Here is a 13,835-nt window from a genome sequence, read left to right as displayed (position 1 = left end):
AAGGTAGAAAAATTTAGAAATGTAACAGATATATTGTATCTATGAAAATTACGTTTCGCTATCAACAATCGAAATACCGGTATGTGATAAAGATAAGGGCCTGAAATATTGCAATATTTAAAAAAAATGTGAAGCAGGCGCTAACAGTGTCAATGTTCCAAGTTAACGTGTTATTCTACATTGAACTGACATTTTATTTCCAAAGCATCTTCAGATTTCATAATCTCAATTGCTAATGAGGTATCCATGTTTGTTTAGTCTGTAAGTCCTCAATGAAACAAGCGTTTTTGTTTACTAGCTACTACAGACTTTAGAGCTATGCGCTATGTAGTTTAAGATCATAACTTCTAATGTCACATCCGGCTATTTAGTCAACAGTCTAGTTCACTTCAGTTTCAAATGTAGCTTTGAGACACGGCATAATTATGTGAGAATCGATTTGTGATAATTCATATCTGTATTCTGAATGTATGACTAATCTCGATTCATGATTGTAACATATTTATCTTCTGTCTAAATTATCATAAACGATCAACATCTCGATAAGGAATTGCGAATTAATTTCTAGTGTTTACGTCAACCATAGGCGGAGACAGCACAGTTTCCTTGGGCGGGGGGGGGGGGGGCAAAGAAAAACCATATAATCCCGATATAATAAGGTTATGGGGGACATTATTTACCTTATTCCCCTCCCCCCCCCCCCAGTTACTGACAGTGGTACAGTATATCGGAATATGATCATTTAATAAAAGTATTTTCGGGGGGGGGGGGCATATTTCATCTTACAGTGTTACATCCATATCCACGATGTTTCGGACCAAGTTGTATAGGGCTAGAACTGTAGGTCTACTACAAATTATAATAGGGCGTAACATAAAACAATCTCCCTGTTTTTCCCTGTCATACACAAACACATGTATACATAAATAACACTACATAACAGTGCTAACAGAAACTTTATCTGAAGCGTACCTTCCTGAAGATATCAAATGTAAATTCTAATTATTTTACTTAATCTCTCGTCTTTAAGTTTACACATTGTACTAGGATCACTTTTCTTTTTTTCTGCATTGTTTCGCAGTATGTTATTCATATTTCTCCAAGTGGCGGCCTCAAAACCTGGAGACTTCTAACACGTGAGTGCAGGCTGTTACAAAAGAAACATTACAGTGCTCCGTTCCTCAAATGAGGTACAGAAATTCTTATACATTCAGAAATTTAAAATAAATATTATAGTCCAGACACATGATCTGAAGACATTAATTCGTCAATTTAAGCACAGAAACGTAATCATTTAAAAAGGAAGAAAAATCTTTTGAATTCAATATTTTCTTATGTTAATAGAAAAAAAAAGAGTTTAGAAAAATTTGGGGAGGGAGGCAGTGCCCTCCCATAACTCCGCCTGTGACGTCAACACCAACCAATCGGAGAACACGTTTGATTAGGTACGATAGTATGGGAGGTGGTAAAACTTCATTCTCTTGATTACGTCAGCATTTTCTTATCTGGAATTCATTATAACCAGAGTCGAGTTGTATATCTGTACTTTAAGAAAAAGTAGCGTGTGGTACGTAGTGTAAAGAATGGATATGGATAGCCCACATAAGAAAGTGAAGCTTAATTTTCGAGAAAAACCGGAAAACAGTGACTGGAACAGAGTTAAAGACAAACGCTCACAGATGACGATTCGAGATGCACGACGCGTCTATAAGATGACTCTTGCAGCATTACGCGAGAAGGAAATGGAGAGAACAGCGCAAGCCAAACCCTTCAAATATGCAGCTGTAGATTGCCTACGGTGCGAGATGACTTCGGAGGGTATGATTTTCATACCTGGGTTCATCACATCCAGCTGCATCATAAACGTCCCAGAAGAAATCATCACTGTCAGTGAGGAAGATGTGACTGAGTTAGGAGTGGCAGACAGCACGGATATATCATCGTCAGATTACTTGCGGACCCTGGCAGTTTCCACAGCCATGGGAAGCATAAAGTCAACGCCACCAATAACGGCTAACGTCCCATTGGCAAATAAGGTGAAAACCCGGACCCTGGAGAAGACGGACTGGCAACATACTATCGATCGCGAGTATACGGGGCATAATTGTTCAAAAAGTATTGTAGCATTCGATGATTCAAAAGATAGCATCGTGTTCGAAGAACGAGAAGATGGCCGTGACAGTGACAACTTGAACAGCTGTAATTCGAGCGCAACACAAACACGGATGCAACTACAGCGGCAGGGGATACGCTGCAAAGCGACAGCTGCCACAAGATATACACACGCCGTGATATACGCACCATCAGGGTTAGGTAAGACCACCTTCCAGCACAAGCTGATCAGTAAAGGCATCTACATAGCAGACACGGACGACATACCTTACGTAGATAAGGATGACATCAGTGAAATGCTAAAATGGACTTCTGTACTGACGAACAGGCTGGATCTGCTGGATGGGAGCTGGCCCACTATCGCGTTTGTACCCTTCAACGCCGAGATACTAACGAGAAGATGTACTGCATACGGCATAGCGAACGATGAAGACGCAAAATACGTATTCGAGTGTCATAAATTTCTCAAACAGCCACAGTTACTGATATGTCAAATGAGAGATAGCTACGTCTCACAATGGTTTTTTTGAAGTTTACAGTAGTGGCAGAAGATAAGATAAGGTGATAATATTTAGTATTTGGAATTACAATGAATTCAGTGCATCGTCGCAATAAGTAATAATAATGTAACATAACATGCTATTTCAACTTGAATTCTCAAAGAGAAATTATATATCTACAAATAGGTAATTTGCTAGGAAACGTCGTTGCATTTGGACCACGGTTAAACGAAGTATTTTCCCTGGACCAAAAATAGCTACAAGATGCGTTGATCGTTTCACCTTATTATGAATAAGTGTCGGGGAAAGTTTCTTATTTTAGGTTATAATTCAGAATTTGTTCAATATTTAATAAGATGTTTAGGATTGGTGTAAAACTGGCCTATGTGCAACGACGTCTCCTAGCAAATTACCGTAATATATATATATATATATATATATATATATATATATATAGAAGTCGTTATAAATTAATTAATTTTTAATTTATTGGTCTGACCCAATATTTTGGGTTTGCCCTGCGACACAGAATAGCTCGCAATAAAATTTAAAATGAAAAATTATATTAACAGGTTTCAGACAAAATTGATTAAGACAAGAAAAAAAAAATAGAACCAAATATAATTTAAATTGAATGTACACCATAAAGATGCTGACGAAATATCGCTACAGAAAATATTATTATGGTGGTGACGATGGCTTCTTGAAGATCTCTCGTCAGCTTGTATTTATATCTAGGCATAATAAAATTTGGTGTCAAGTCGTAGAATTGCTGGCAGAATCATGTAGAAAAAAGGTTGTGATAAATCAGCTATGTGTTGTCTTAGCCACATTTGTTATAAGTTTCACTCATAATACTATATTATTTAAAGATAATTGAAATAGTCTTTAATCATTTGATGTATAAATCATAAATTCATAGCAGTTATTTTCCAGTCATGTTCATTTACATCATAAAGCGCCGTATTGTAACAGTTAACCTTAAATAATACTTTGCTCACTATCCCGGTCATTTTCTTTGAACTTAGTTATTCTTAGCTAATTATAACAACAAAATTTTCTTAAATTAAAATGTTAAAAGTGTTAAAAAAAAGGGTAATAGATGGGATCCTTTTCAACACTGGTGTAGTGTTATCGTCAGTGTCCTTCGAACAACTGAATCGAATTTTGCAAAAAAGACATATGTTACATTTTTGTCAAAATCGGTTTTTTCATGGAAACTGTAACTTAATGGATGGCCAGTGGAATAATATGAGTAAATTATAACATATATTAGTCACATTTGTAGCTAACTTCATGTAACAATAATATCCAGCCCCAATTTTAAGTTTCCTATCTGCTATTATGTTTTTCTTCAATATCTCGAAACATTAAATTTGTAACAGGTGTCCTTTTTGCAAAAGTCGATTCATTACTCTATATGGATAATTATAAGTTGTTAAATTTTAATTCTCATGTTATTTGTAAAGTTAAATTATTTAATTGTTACTGAAGTAATTTTAACTAATATTAAATACTGTTTGCATTTGTTAAAAACAGTCTAGATCCAAATTCTAAATAGCATATTTAATTATAAATATTATTATTGGTTAAGAAATTGTGTTAAATAATTACATAAATAGTGAAGTTACATCAAGACTAAAATATAAGTGCAGTAAAGTGGCGTGTCATAATTATAGTAAGAGTGTGGTGAGACATCAGAGTACAAAATATAACCTAAAACTAATATACGTAAGGACTTTGTGTTGATTTGGAACTGAGTGAAATTGAATTTGAATATGGAAATAAGATGCGTTATATAATGTATGCTATGGATGCTGAGTCTGAAATGTGTGGTACTTGCAGAAGGATTGTATCACAAGTGATGGTTTGCAGTAATGTAGTTTCTGTTCTCATTGGAATTGTATAAATATAGATCTTGATAATTTTGTTGGAAATGATAGGTAGGAATGTAGAAATTGTGAATAGGATATCAGTAGTGAGTTTATGGAGAATTCATGTTGTAGAATGGATAATGTCACAATCTCGACGTCATTGGTTACTGTATTTAGTTTTTTGTGTTTGTTGAAAGGTATTGGGCATTTTATAACAATGGTTTATTACGTTGTTTAGATGGCTGTGAATTCTGGTGATTTGATTGGTATGTGTGTAATTTGTATTGTTGGTTGGAATTATTGTTGTTTATATGATATACTCGTATAGGTTGTGTTTTGATGATGATTAAGTTATATTATTTATTATATTTGAGGTCAATTGATTTTATTGCAGTCTTTGTTGGTTATGGATTTCTTGTTGGTCCTAGTGGTGTGGAGCGAAGGAGGAGTGCACATTCGATTTCTGATTCATTTTTTATGAACCTCCCATGGTAACTTGTATTGGGGATTTTCATATTTCACGATATTGGTTCCCCCTCCCAGAAATTGGGTATCATAATGGTATAGCATTCATTCTGGTGAAAGGAGTTTAATTTCTAGTGAATATTTTTGTCTTACTGTGATAAGTGAATGGTGGAGTGTTCAGTTTCGGAAAGCAGTACCATAATTTGTTTATTGCAATGAAGGTTTCCTTTTCTGTTTTGATGGATACCTAATATTTATTCATAGCGGTTGGTAGGTGTTTATTTTATTTATTGAAGAAAAACTTTTTATTCTTCTTGTTGCATATGTATGTGTTCGTATATGAATCTGTTCGTTGTTTTCTTTTTCATTTATATTTAATTTGGGGTTTTAAATCTGTAAGAGGTCTGCAGTGAGAATTGTTATTTTTTGGAGGATTTGAAATATAGTTCCTTTATATGCTTTTCTCTTTTTATTACTATATTGTGTTCTGAAGATAGAGGTTAGGTTTGGTTTGTTGAGGGTATTGGTATGCATTATTTATATTATTCTTTTTTTTTATATACAGGTACATAGGTAGTTTTCGTACGGTGTGGTAAAGATATGTTGCTGATATCCTGTTGTAAATAAGAACTGATGGGCTCTTTTTTAGAATGGAATGTTATATAATTTTATTTTGATATCCTGCTGTAAATAAGAGCGCATTATTTCTCTTTTAGAATGGAATATCGTGGAATTGTGTTGATGGTAGCCTGTTGTCATTACGAGAAAATGGAGTCTTTTTTTCTACGGTAATAACATGTGAAATTGTAATTATTGTTTCTTGGTAATATTATTTACTTGTCATATTGTTTTACATGGGTCGTGTTGTGATATCATTATCGCCATCATTGTTTGTTAAACTTTGCAAAAAAAATCCTGAAATTGTATGTATGGTAAAGTGATACATGATCAACGCGATAGAATCGGAATCCTTATATGGTGTGAAGAATGAAATTAGTAAATTGAAAGTTTTGGAAGATCATCAGTCAAACTGACCAATAAGTTCAGTGTTCATTGCTCTTGAAGCAATGAATGTTGATCAGTATAATTCATACCCAGTTTCGACACAAGTAAAGATCGATAAAAAACTGAACATGTTAATAATAGTAAGAGTAAAGTATTGGTTTTATGAAGTAGTCATGTAAGAGGTATTTCCTCACTTTTAAAGTCGGAACTGGGTGATGAGTTTGAGGTATGTAGTGTATGTAAGCCTGATGTACCCCTCAAAAGTTTTGTTGAGAATATGAAATTGAGATAAAGATTGGCTAAGAGAGATCATGTAGTTATAGTGAGAAGGCCAGGTAATAGCATGTATAACAATTGAAGATAGGAAGTGGGAAATGCTGAAAGTGTAAAACATTGCATCAGGTATGCTCATTCTCTGACTCGCGATTACATTCTGTAATCACAAACTTCGAATGTACAGTAGAGCGTGCTGTTCCTCGTTCGAAGCTGACGGATGGCTGCAGAAGGCAGCTCAAGTACTTAGTAACACACGAACAGTGCGGGACAATGACAGAGTCAAAACCTTCTGTAAGCAAACGACATATACCATATTGTTTTGCGTTTGGTAAAGCGTTTACTATGTTGTAAAGTACTGTCAGGAATACTACTGAGCAACATAAAATGACATTATATGCTCTGCCATCCAGAACATGCCGAAGTGACAGGGAAGCTGTTTTCTGTAATATGTATTCATATACCAACGTTGTTGTTATTATTATTATTGTTACTATTATTAATATTATTATTATTATTTTTATTATTTTTAGTAGTAGTAGTAGTTGTATTGTTATTACTATTGTTAGGTATATTACAATTATTATTATTATTATTATTATTATTATTATTATTATTATTATTATTATTATTGTGGTGATTTTATTTCAACAGAAATACATGTTATGATAAAATAATTTTTCAGAGGCACTACAGTTCCAAGAATTGAAAGCACTTAATGAAAGGCCAAACATTGAAGAGAGTCGAACAATTCAGAGTCTATGTTTAGGAGCAAGTTATGTAGTGTGTTGGGAATTAGCTAAGGCACTGAAACCCTTCACGGATGGTGAACTTGTAAAGAGATGTATGGTGCATGAACAAAATAGAGTTAATTATATCTGTGTACTGGAACAACTCAAATTTGAATTCACAGAACACAGATTTAGTGATTTTAGACGTATGGAAAGTGATATTAATCTTTTTGCTAATCCTTTCATAGTAAATTTAGTACAATCCGTGAGAGTGCAGTGTCAGGACGAGTTAATTGATTTACAAAGTAACGTAGAATTGAGAACTAAATGCAGAGAATATGACTTGACAAGCATAGAAGTATTAAAAAATTAACAAAACGAAATATCCCAAGATGAGCTTATTCGCTGCCACTATGTTAGCTACCTTCGCCTCGACATGTATGCGAAGAATTATTTTAGAGAATGAAAGTTGCTAAATCCAAACATAGATACTGATTAACAAATGAGCATAGATTTCCGATTATTAGCAGAAAACAATGCACATGTTGAACAGACCGCAATATATGGTGGAATATGAAAATAACATTATCTATGATATAATAATAATAATAACAATAATAATAATAATAATAGTAATAATAATAATAATAATAATAATAATAATCATAATAATAATATCATAACTATTAAATATAATATACAATGCAATAACTGAATATTACAGTGTATATTCTTTCCTTTTTCAAATTCAGTTTATTATCCGTATTTGTAAGAGTGTTAAGAACTATGCCACAGGCGGTGCTGCAATGTAGTTGCGGAGCCCAGTCCGTACGCTGTGTGTGTTATGCAGTGCAGCATCATCCGTGTAATCGGCGCTTTTACAATTTTGAGCATACCTGCATTACATTATCGGGAAACACAAGAAAACACAAAAATTGATATTACAATTCCTCAGCATCATAATGCACTAAATGTACTAAACACTGAAGAAACACGTGGCAAACAATATATAATGTACTTAATGCTAGTGCATTACATGAGGATGAGCCACAGTATAGAGAAGTTACAGTAGAGACAACTCTTGTCGGCACCTTTGATGTTGTTGGTACTAAAATCAAGCTCACGGAGGTCTAGTTCTCAATGAATCCAACCATGTCGCTAGTATAGGCACAGCTAACAGCTGATTTTAGTGATCAGCTGTTCAGACATGCTAAACTTTCAGATGAAACTTTGTATTAACTGTTGTAATTACTCCTTTGTTCTGCAGTGATATTTGTGTCTCATTATGTAGGTCTAATGAAAATTCACTTTTTCTTTTCAAAATACATATCAAATTGCAGTGTTCATGATTGAAGTAAAACATACTATTAACAAAGTGCTCACCGTTTTATTCTGTTTCTTCATATCCATTGCATTTCATCTTGGATCACAGTATGTTGTAAAATACATACATCAGGGGAACATTTAATAAATAAACAAAAATTCGAGGTAACCTGTTATAATTAAAACTAAGTTCACTATATATCCGATGTGGGCTACTAATTGTAGGCCTAACTACCTAGGTATACAAAGAGGGCGTAATAATTATCTAATGCAACTTCTATCACATAACTACGTAATCCTTAAAGCATTATGGAGTGCTGCACTTGGAGGACAATGCTTAACTGGCAACAGTTAAATCCCGGTAACTTCTTTCGCTTTTCCTTTGCTGTAATAGGCTATGTTTCAATTACAATATTCTTACCTTCTTCCATTTTCATAAAAGATATATTGCAGTAACACATTTGAATTCAATTTCTTACCTTCTAGTAAAGAATTTTTTGTAGTCAGTAATACAAATTCTTAACTCCACAGCTAGACACGAGAGCCTATACCAAACCCTAATTACGTCTTATAATTTTGTAAGAGTCGAACTCAGAAAATAATTCCCTTACAAAGTTGGCTTATTACTATGGGCAAAAATCATTAGGCTATGTATGTAAATTTTGACATTTTTTTAACTCCTTCATATGCATACTAATTACAAGCCTCGAACCCAGGAAATAATGCACTCACGGAGTTGAAGCTATGGCATGTTACTACACGGGCAAGAGTCATTGCTCATATCAATTTTTGTATATTTTCAATCAGTCTTTCATAGCTAGATCCAAGAGGTAACTATACACCAACGTAATCGGGTAATTATTATGTAGCCGAGGTTATGTTTTCTTTCACTTACAGTAGCCTCTTTAGAGACATTCTATTCAACTGATACAGTTAGAAATTTTAATGTGTATGTTAATTCCAATTTGGAAACCAAAATCAATATCATTATACAAAATATTACCGTCAATAATAGGAATAATCATGTAGGCCTAAGTATAACGTTACTGGTATGAAATAATATCCATCACTAATATAATGTTATTAGGTAGTCAACAAAATTTTATTATATCCATTGTTGACGTCGTAACTTCATCGAAACGAATGTCGTGATCTATGTAGCTAATGATTCAATACTACGTTACCAACATAAGCATCTACCAGTGACTTTAAATTTAGCGTCACATACATGTTTACATACGGAAGTAATTATTATTATGATTATGTTGCCATTCCTTTGCCTCATGTCTTTCAAATTGTTAAAATATGAGTAATAAATCTTTTCAGTTAATGTTAAATTATGCCAGTCCTGTCATAGATGGAGAACCATCTGGTGGAAGTTCCAGATAATACACCCAGTTTCGTGACATGCACACTCAGAATTTGTTCCCACAAAATGGCCTAGTTGTCTTTACTGTATCTTCTTTATACTGTGGGTGAGCAGGAAACAGGTTACAATATTCTCTCCAACACTGCTAGGCATGGTTGGCACATCCATTGTTCTCCATGTTGCTCATCTATCTGAAGTCTTTCAGGTACTGCCAACTTTTTCCAAGTTTCCACCTTGGTTTCATTGGTTTCCATGGATAATCTAAAATTAAGTAATTAAGGTACTTTCAGCATTTCCCACTTCCAGTTTTCAATTATAATTTAAGCGTTGGCTGGAACAACGTTATAAGTTACATTTGGTAAAATTTACAGGAGCTGCAAAAATGTGTACATGTACAATGTTGTTCTTATACGATAGCAAACTTTTGAGGAGACAAATTTCACGTACTCCATTGATGGACAGTTGCAAGCCAAAGAGTATAGCAAGGTAACATGACATACAACATTATTACTCGGAAACACGCCGAATGAAAATTTAGTAACTTACAACGTTGTTCCAGCCGACGCTTCAATTATTCTATTGAAAAAGATGTCAACAACATATTTGACATGAACAGCCATACCAGTGTGGGGTTCCTCAATCTTTTCAGTAGGTATGACAAGCCGTACCTTCATAAGAGAGTATGGAGTGTGTATATATGGCTTAAACGGACTCTGATGAGACATGGGGTATCACACATTGGTTTGATAGATGTAAGTCCTATAAGATGGTATGAATATATATCACATGAACTGCATTTGAATGGTAGAGGCAAGGAATACTTTTCGGATCTTACTGCTAATAGTGTCAGGTAGCTATGTTGAAAAGCAGAGTTGTAATATTCCTCTGTTAAACAAAACGAGAAACTAATGAATTGATCTCTTCTTTAGCATCATAAAACTATAATCTCATAATTATATTATGTATAAGTGAACATCTTATGAAACAACTGGAAATATTACAACTCTGTTTAGATGGTTATTTATGATGTTATTTGTATTTTGATTAGAGAGGATCTGTTACTTAGTAAAACTGATATATCTGGTTTCTGTGATGAACAAAGTATTGAAATCTGTGGGATACAAGTTAGTGATAAGATATCAGTTTTTATCATACATATTTATAGTGTGCTGATGGAAGATTAAAAACAATTATAAAGAACTTAGTTTGTTTACTGAGAAAACTTTACAAACCACATACAGAATTTGTGATCAGAAATGTAGAGTATCTATCAGAAAACTTACGTAAAAGTAAACTAAACTCATTTCTTAAAACTTATAACCTTAGTCACGCAGTAAGTTCCCAACCAGACTACAGATGGAAAGTTGTACATACATTGATAATATCTTTATAGATAAAAGTAGATTAAATTCCTATTCAACAGAACCATTAATCAGTGTATTATTTCCTGATTATGATGCACAAACTGTGTTTTCGATGTCAGTGAAAAATTAAAAAAAAAAATCGTAAATTGTAAATCTGTTGGTCAGTTAAGCTGCGGTTTATTTACGGCAATCATCGCCAGGTGCACATTGCTGGTGATTTTAATTTGGAGTTGCTAGCAGTTAAAATGAATGCACACGGTTTCTTTACAGCAATGATCGCCAATATAAATGATTGGATGTGATGCAGATCGCTGGAGGTTGCTTCTGAAGCAAATTCGGGATGCACATCGCCACATACATGTTCAATATTCGATATATAGAGAAGGCCATGTAGGAATATTGAATCGGGTTATGACAGCAAAACAAATGAGAATTGACAGTGATGTATACTGATAAAGGAACCACATCCTGATGATCATCGTCAGCGTTTAAAATTGCCGGTGATGTGCATCCGACGATGATCACCTTAAACTAACCATAGCTTTGAAGTCTACAAAGTGAATCTTAGGAAAATATATATAGTACCGCTATTATTGATTAATAATAATAGGTTTAATGCATTTCTCACTACATTTACGAATTATTTAAATAAATGTTTTCAAGTCAAGATAGTGAAAAAAGTCAGAAGTGAAAACATGTGAATAAGTCAGGGAATTGGAATACCATGTTTTACAAAAATTTAATGAGTAGGAACAGTGTTGATCCTCATTTTCTTAACCATTATAATAACTATATGGTAAAGTTTTCTAAAAAGTTTAAAAGAGACAAAAAAAAATGCAGCTGAATGAAAAATACAAAATTCAGAAAGTTGATTTAAAACTATTTGGGACATTATTAAAAATGAAACTTACTGATTTGCAAAGAATGACAATATTTCTTATATTAAAATGAATGATAATTAATTACTTAGAGAATCCAACTTAATTACAGACTACTTTAACGACTTCTATATAAATATTATTAACAATTGAAATGTTAAAAATTGTGTAGAACATGCTGCAGTTGGCTACTTAACAGATGCATTTAATACTGAATCTCCAGGTTTCAAATTTATTCCTACTACTGCAGGAGAAATCATGCATGTGATAAAACGTCTAAAAAGAAAAAAAAAAAATAATACTCTGGATATGATGAAATATCAAGTAAAGTTCTAAAAGCCAGTTCTGAAATAATATCTCCTTTGTTTAGCTATTTATGCAATTTGTCACTACAATGTCATATTTTCCCAGAAAGACTCAAATATTCAATAGTAGAACCAATATACAAAAAGAGAGATAAATGTACTACAGCAGAGCGTCTCGTTTAGGCACGGTGAAAATGTAAACTAAGTGCAGGTAACGTTGGGAGGAGGATGAGCCGTATGATAAAAACAAGAGATGCACAAGGTTTTGATTACAACATTTATGGTGGAGGATTAATTGAAATTATATTTTCCAAAAACACACAAAACAAAAGAACACAAATTGCATAACGTTATCATATACACATTTTAACAAACAAGCAATTGTAACATTGAAATAATTCAATATAACAAATCAAATTTTGCTACTTATACTGTATGTTGCTTTCAAGCAGCATTTTTTACAGTAATGAATTTTGTTCTCTGTACGACTAACATAATATTACCATCTTCTGTGGCCTAATTAACAAAACAGTATCTGAATAAATTGAACTTTGAGAAGGGATAATTATATTGAGGAAATAGTATTGTCACTTCAGACCAATATACTGTACTGTAGGCTCCATTTCTAGCTCTCGTTATCTAAACACAGAGTACATTATGTATGAAAGAAAACATGTGTGCCTCTTCATCATGCTTTCACCTGCAACTGACGTAATTTTCACTTTTGTTGCATCACTCAGTCTTTATTACTGGCAACCTGCGCAATATTTATGAAATGACCCTCGTACCAAATAGCCACAAAGTTTACTTATTCAGAATTTAGAAATATTAGAGATGAAGTTCCACAAGGATCAATTTTAGGTCCATTATTGTTTCCATTATATATTAATGATTTAGCCTGAACCATAAATATCTCGTGTAGTTTTATTTTCGGATCATACAAGTGTGATTATTTCAAGTAAGCAATTCGACCACTTTATAAACACTTCTAATACAATGCTGAATATAATGAATGAATGATTTCATGCAAATAAACTAGCACTTAATGTTGATAGAACCAGTTAGTCAAAGTTAGTACACACAATAGTGCTCAGTTTTCTACAATATTAGATTAAATGTAACTCACCTCAAAGAATTTATAAACACAAAGTTTCTTGGTTTAGAGTTAGATAATCACTTTAGCTGGAAGGCACAAATATAATATATTACTCCCTATTGAGCTGCGCCTGTTATGTATTAACATTCTTATCTCCTATTTTCGAGTCGATCTGGTTGGCAAGTTGGTATAGCGCTGGCCTTCTATGCCCAAGGTTGCGGGTTTGATCCCGGGCCAGGTCGTTGGTATTTAAGTGTGCTTAAATGCGACAGGCTCATGTCAGTAGATTTACTGGCATGTAAAAGAACTCCTGCGGGACAAAATTCCGGCACATCCGGCGACGCTGATATAACCTCTGCAGTTGCGAGCATCGTTAAATAAAACATAACATCTATTTCTGATGTAAACACACTTAAAATGTCATACTTTGCATACTTTCATTCTGTAATGAAATTTGAATTAATATTCTGGGGCAACTCGTCTGAAGGTAAACACAATTTTGTTTTACAAAAGAAGGATAAGGAATTACGTGCGTAAAAC

General features: G+C 33.5%; 1 protein-coding gene across 10 annotated transcripts in view; it reads left to right on the top strand.

Moving 5' to 3' along the window:
- Window positions 1-13,835, top strand: part of LOC138691804 (zinc finger protein 664-like) — a 113,184-nt gene that overhangs the window by 29,458 nt on the left and 69,891 nt on the right. For 2 of the 10 annotated variants that reach the window (XM_069814246.1, XM_069814245.1), the window contains exon 2: window positions 1,082-3,032. The exons of the other annotated variants lie outside the window; for them this stretch is intronic. In XM_069814246.1, the coding sequence (XP_069670347.1) occupies window positions 1,584-2,642 (1,059 nt within the window). In that variant the 5' untranslated portion in view covers window positions 1,082-1,583 and the 3' untranslated portion in view covers window positions 2,643-3,032. Of the gene's footprint in view, window positions 1-1,081; window positions 3,033-13,835 lie in introns of those variants that run through there. 10 annotated transcript variants of the gene reach the window in all.

This window comes from Periplaneta americana, chromosome 16 (genome assembly GCF_040183065.1).
Source record: "Periplaneta americana isolate PAMFEO1 chromosome 16, P.americana_PAMFEO1_priV1, whole genome shotgun sequence".
In the NCBI taxonomy this organism is placed as follows: Eukaryota; Metazoa; Arthropoda; class Insecta; order Blattodea; family Blattidae; genus Periplaneta; species Periplaneta americana.
This window is presented reverse-complemented; position numbering and strand designations above follow the sequence as displayed.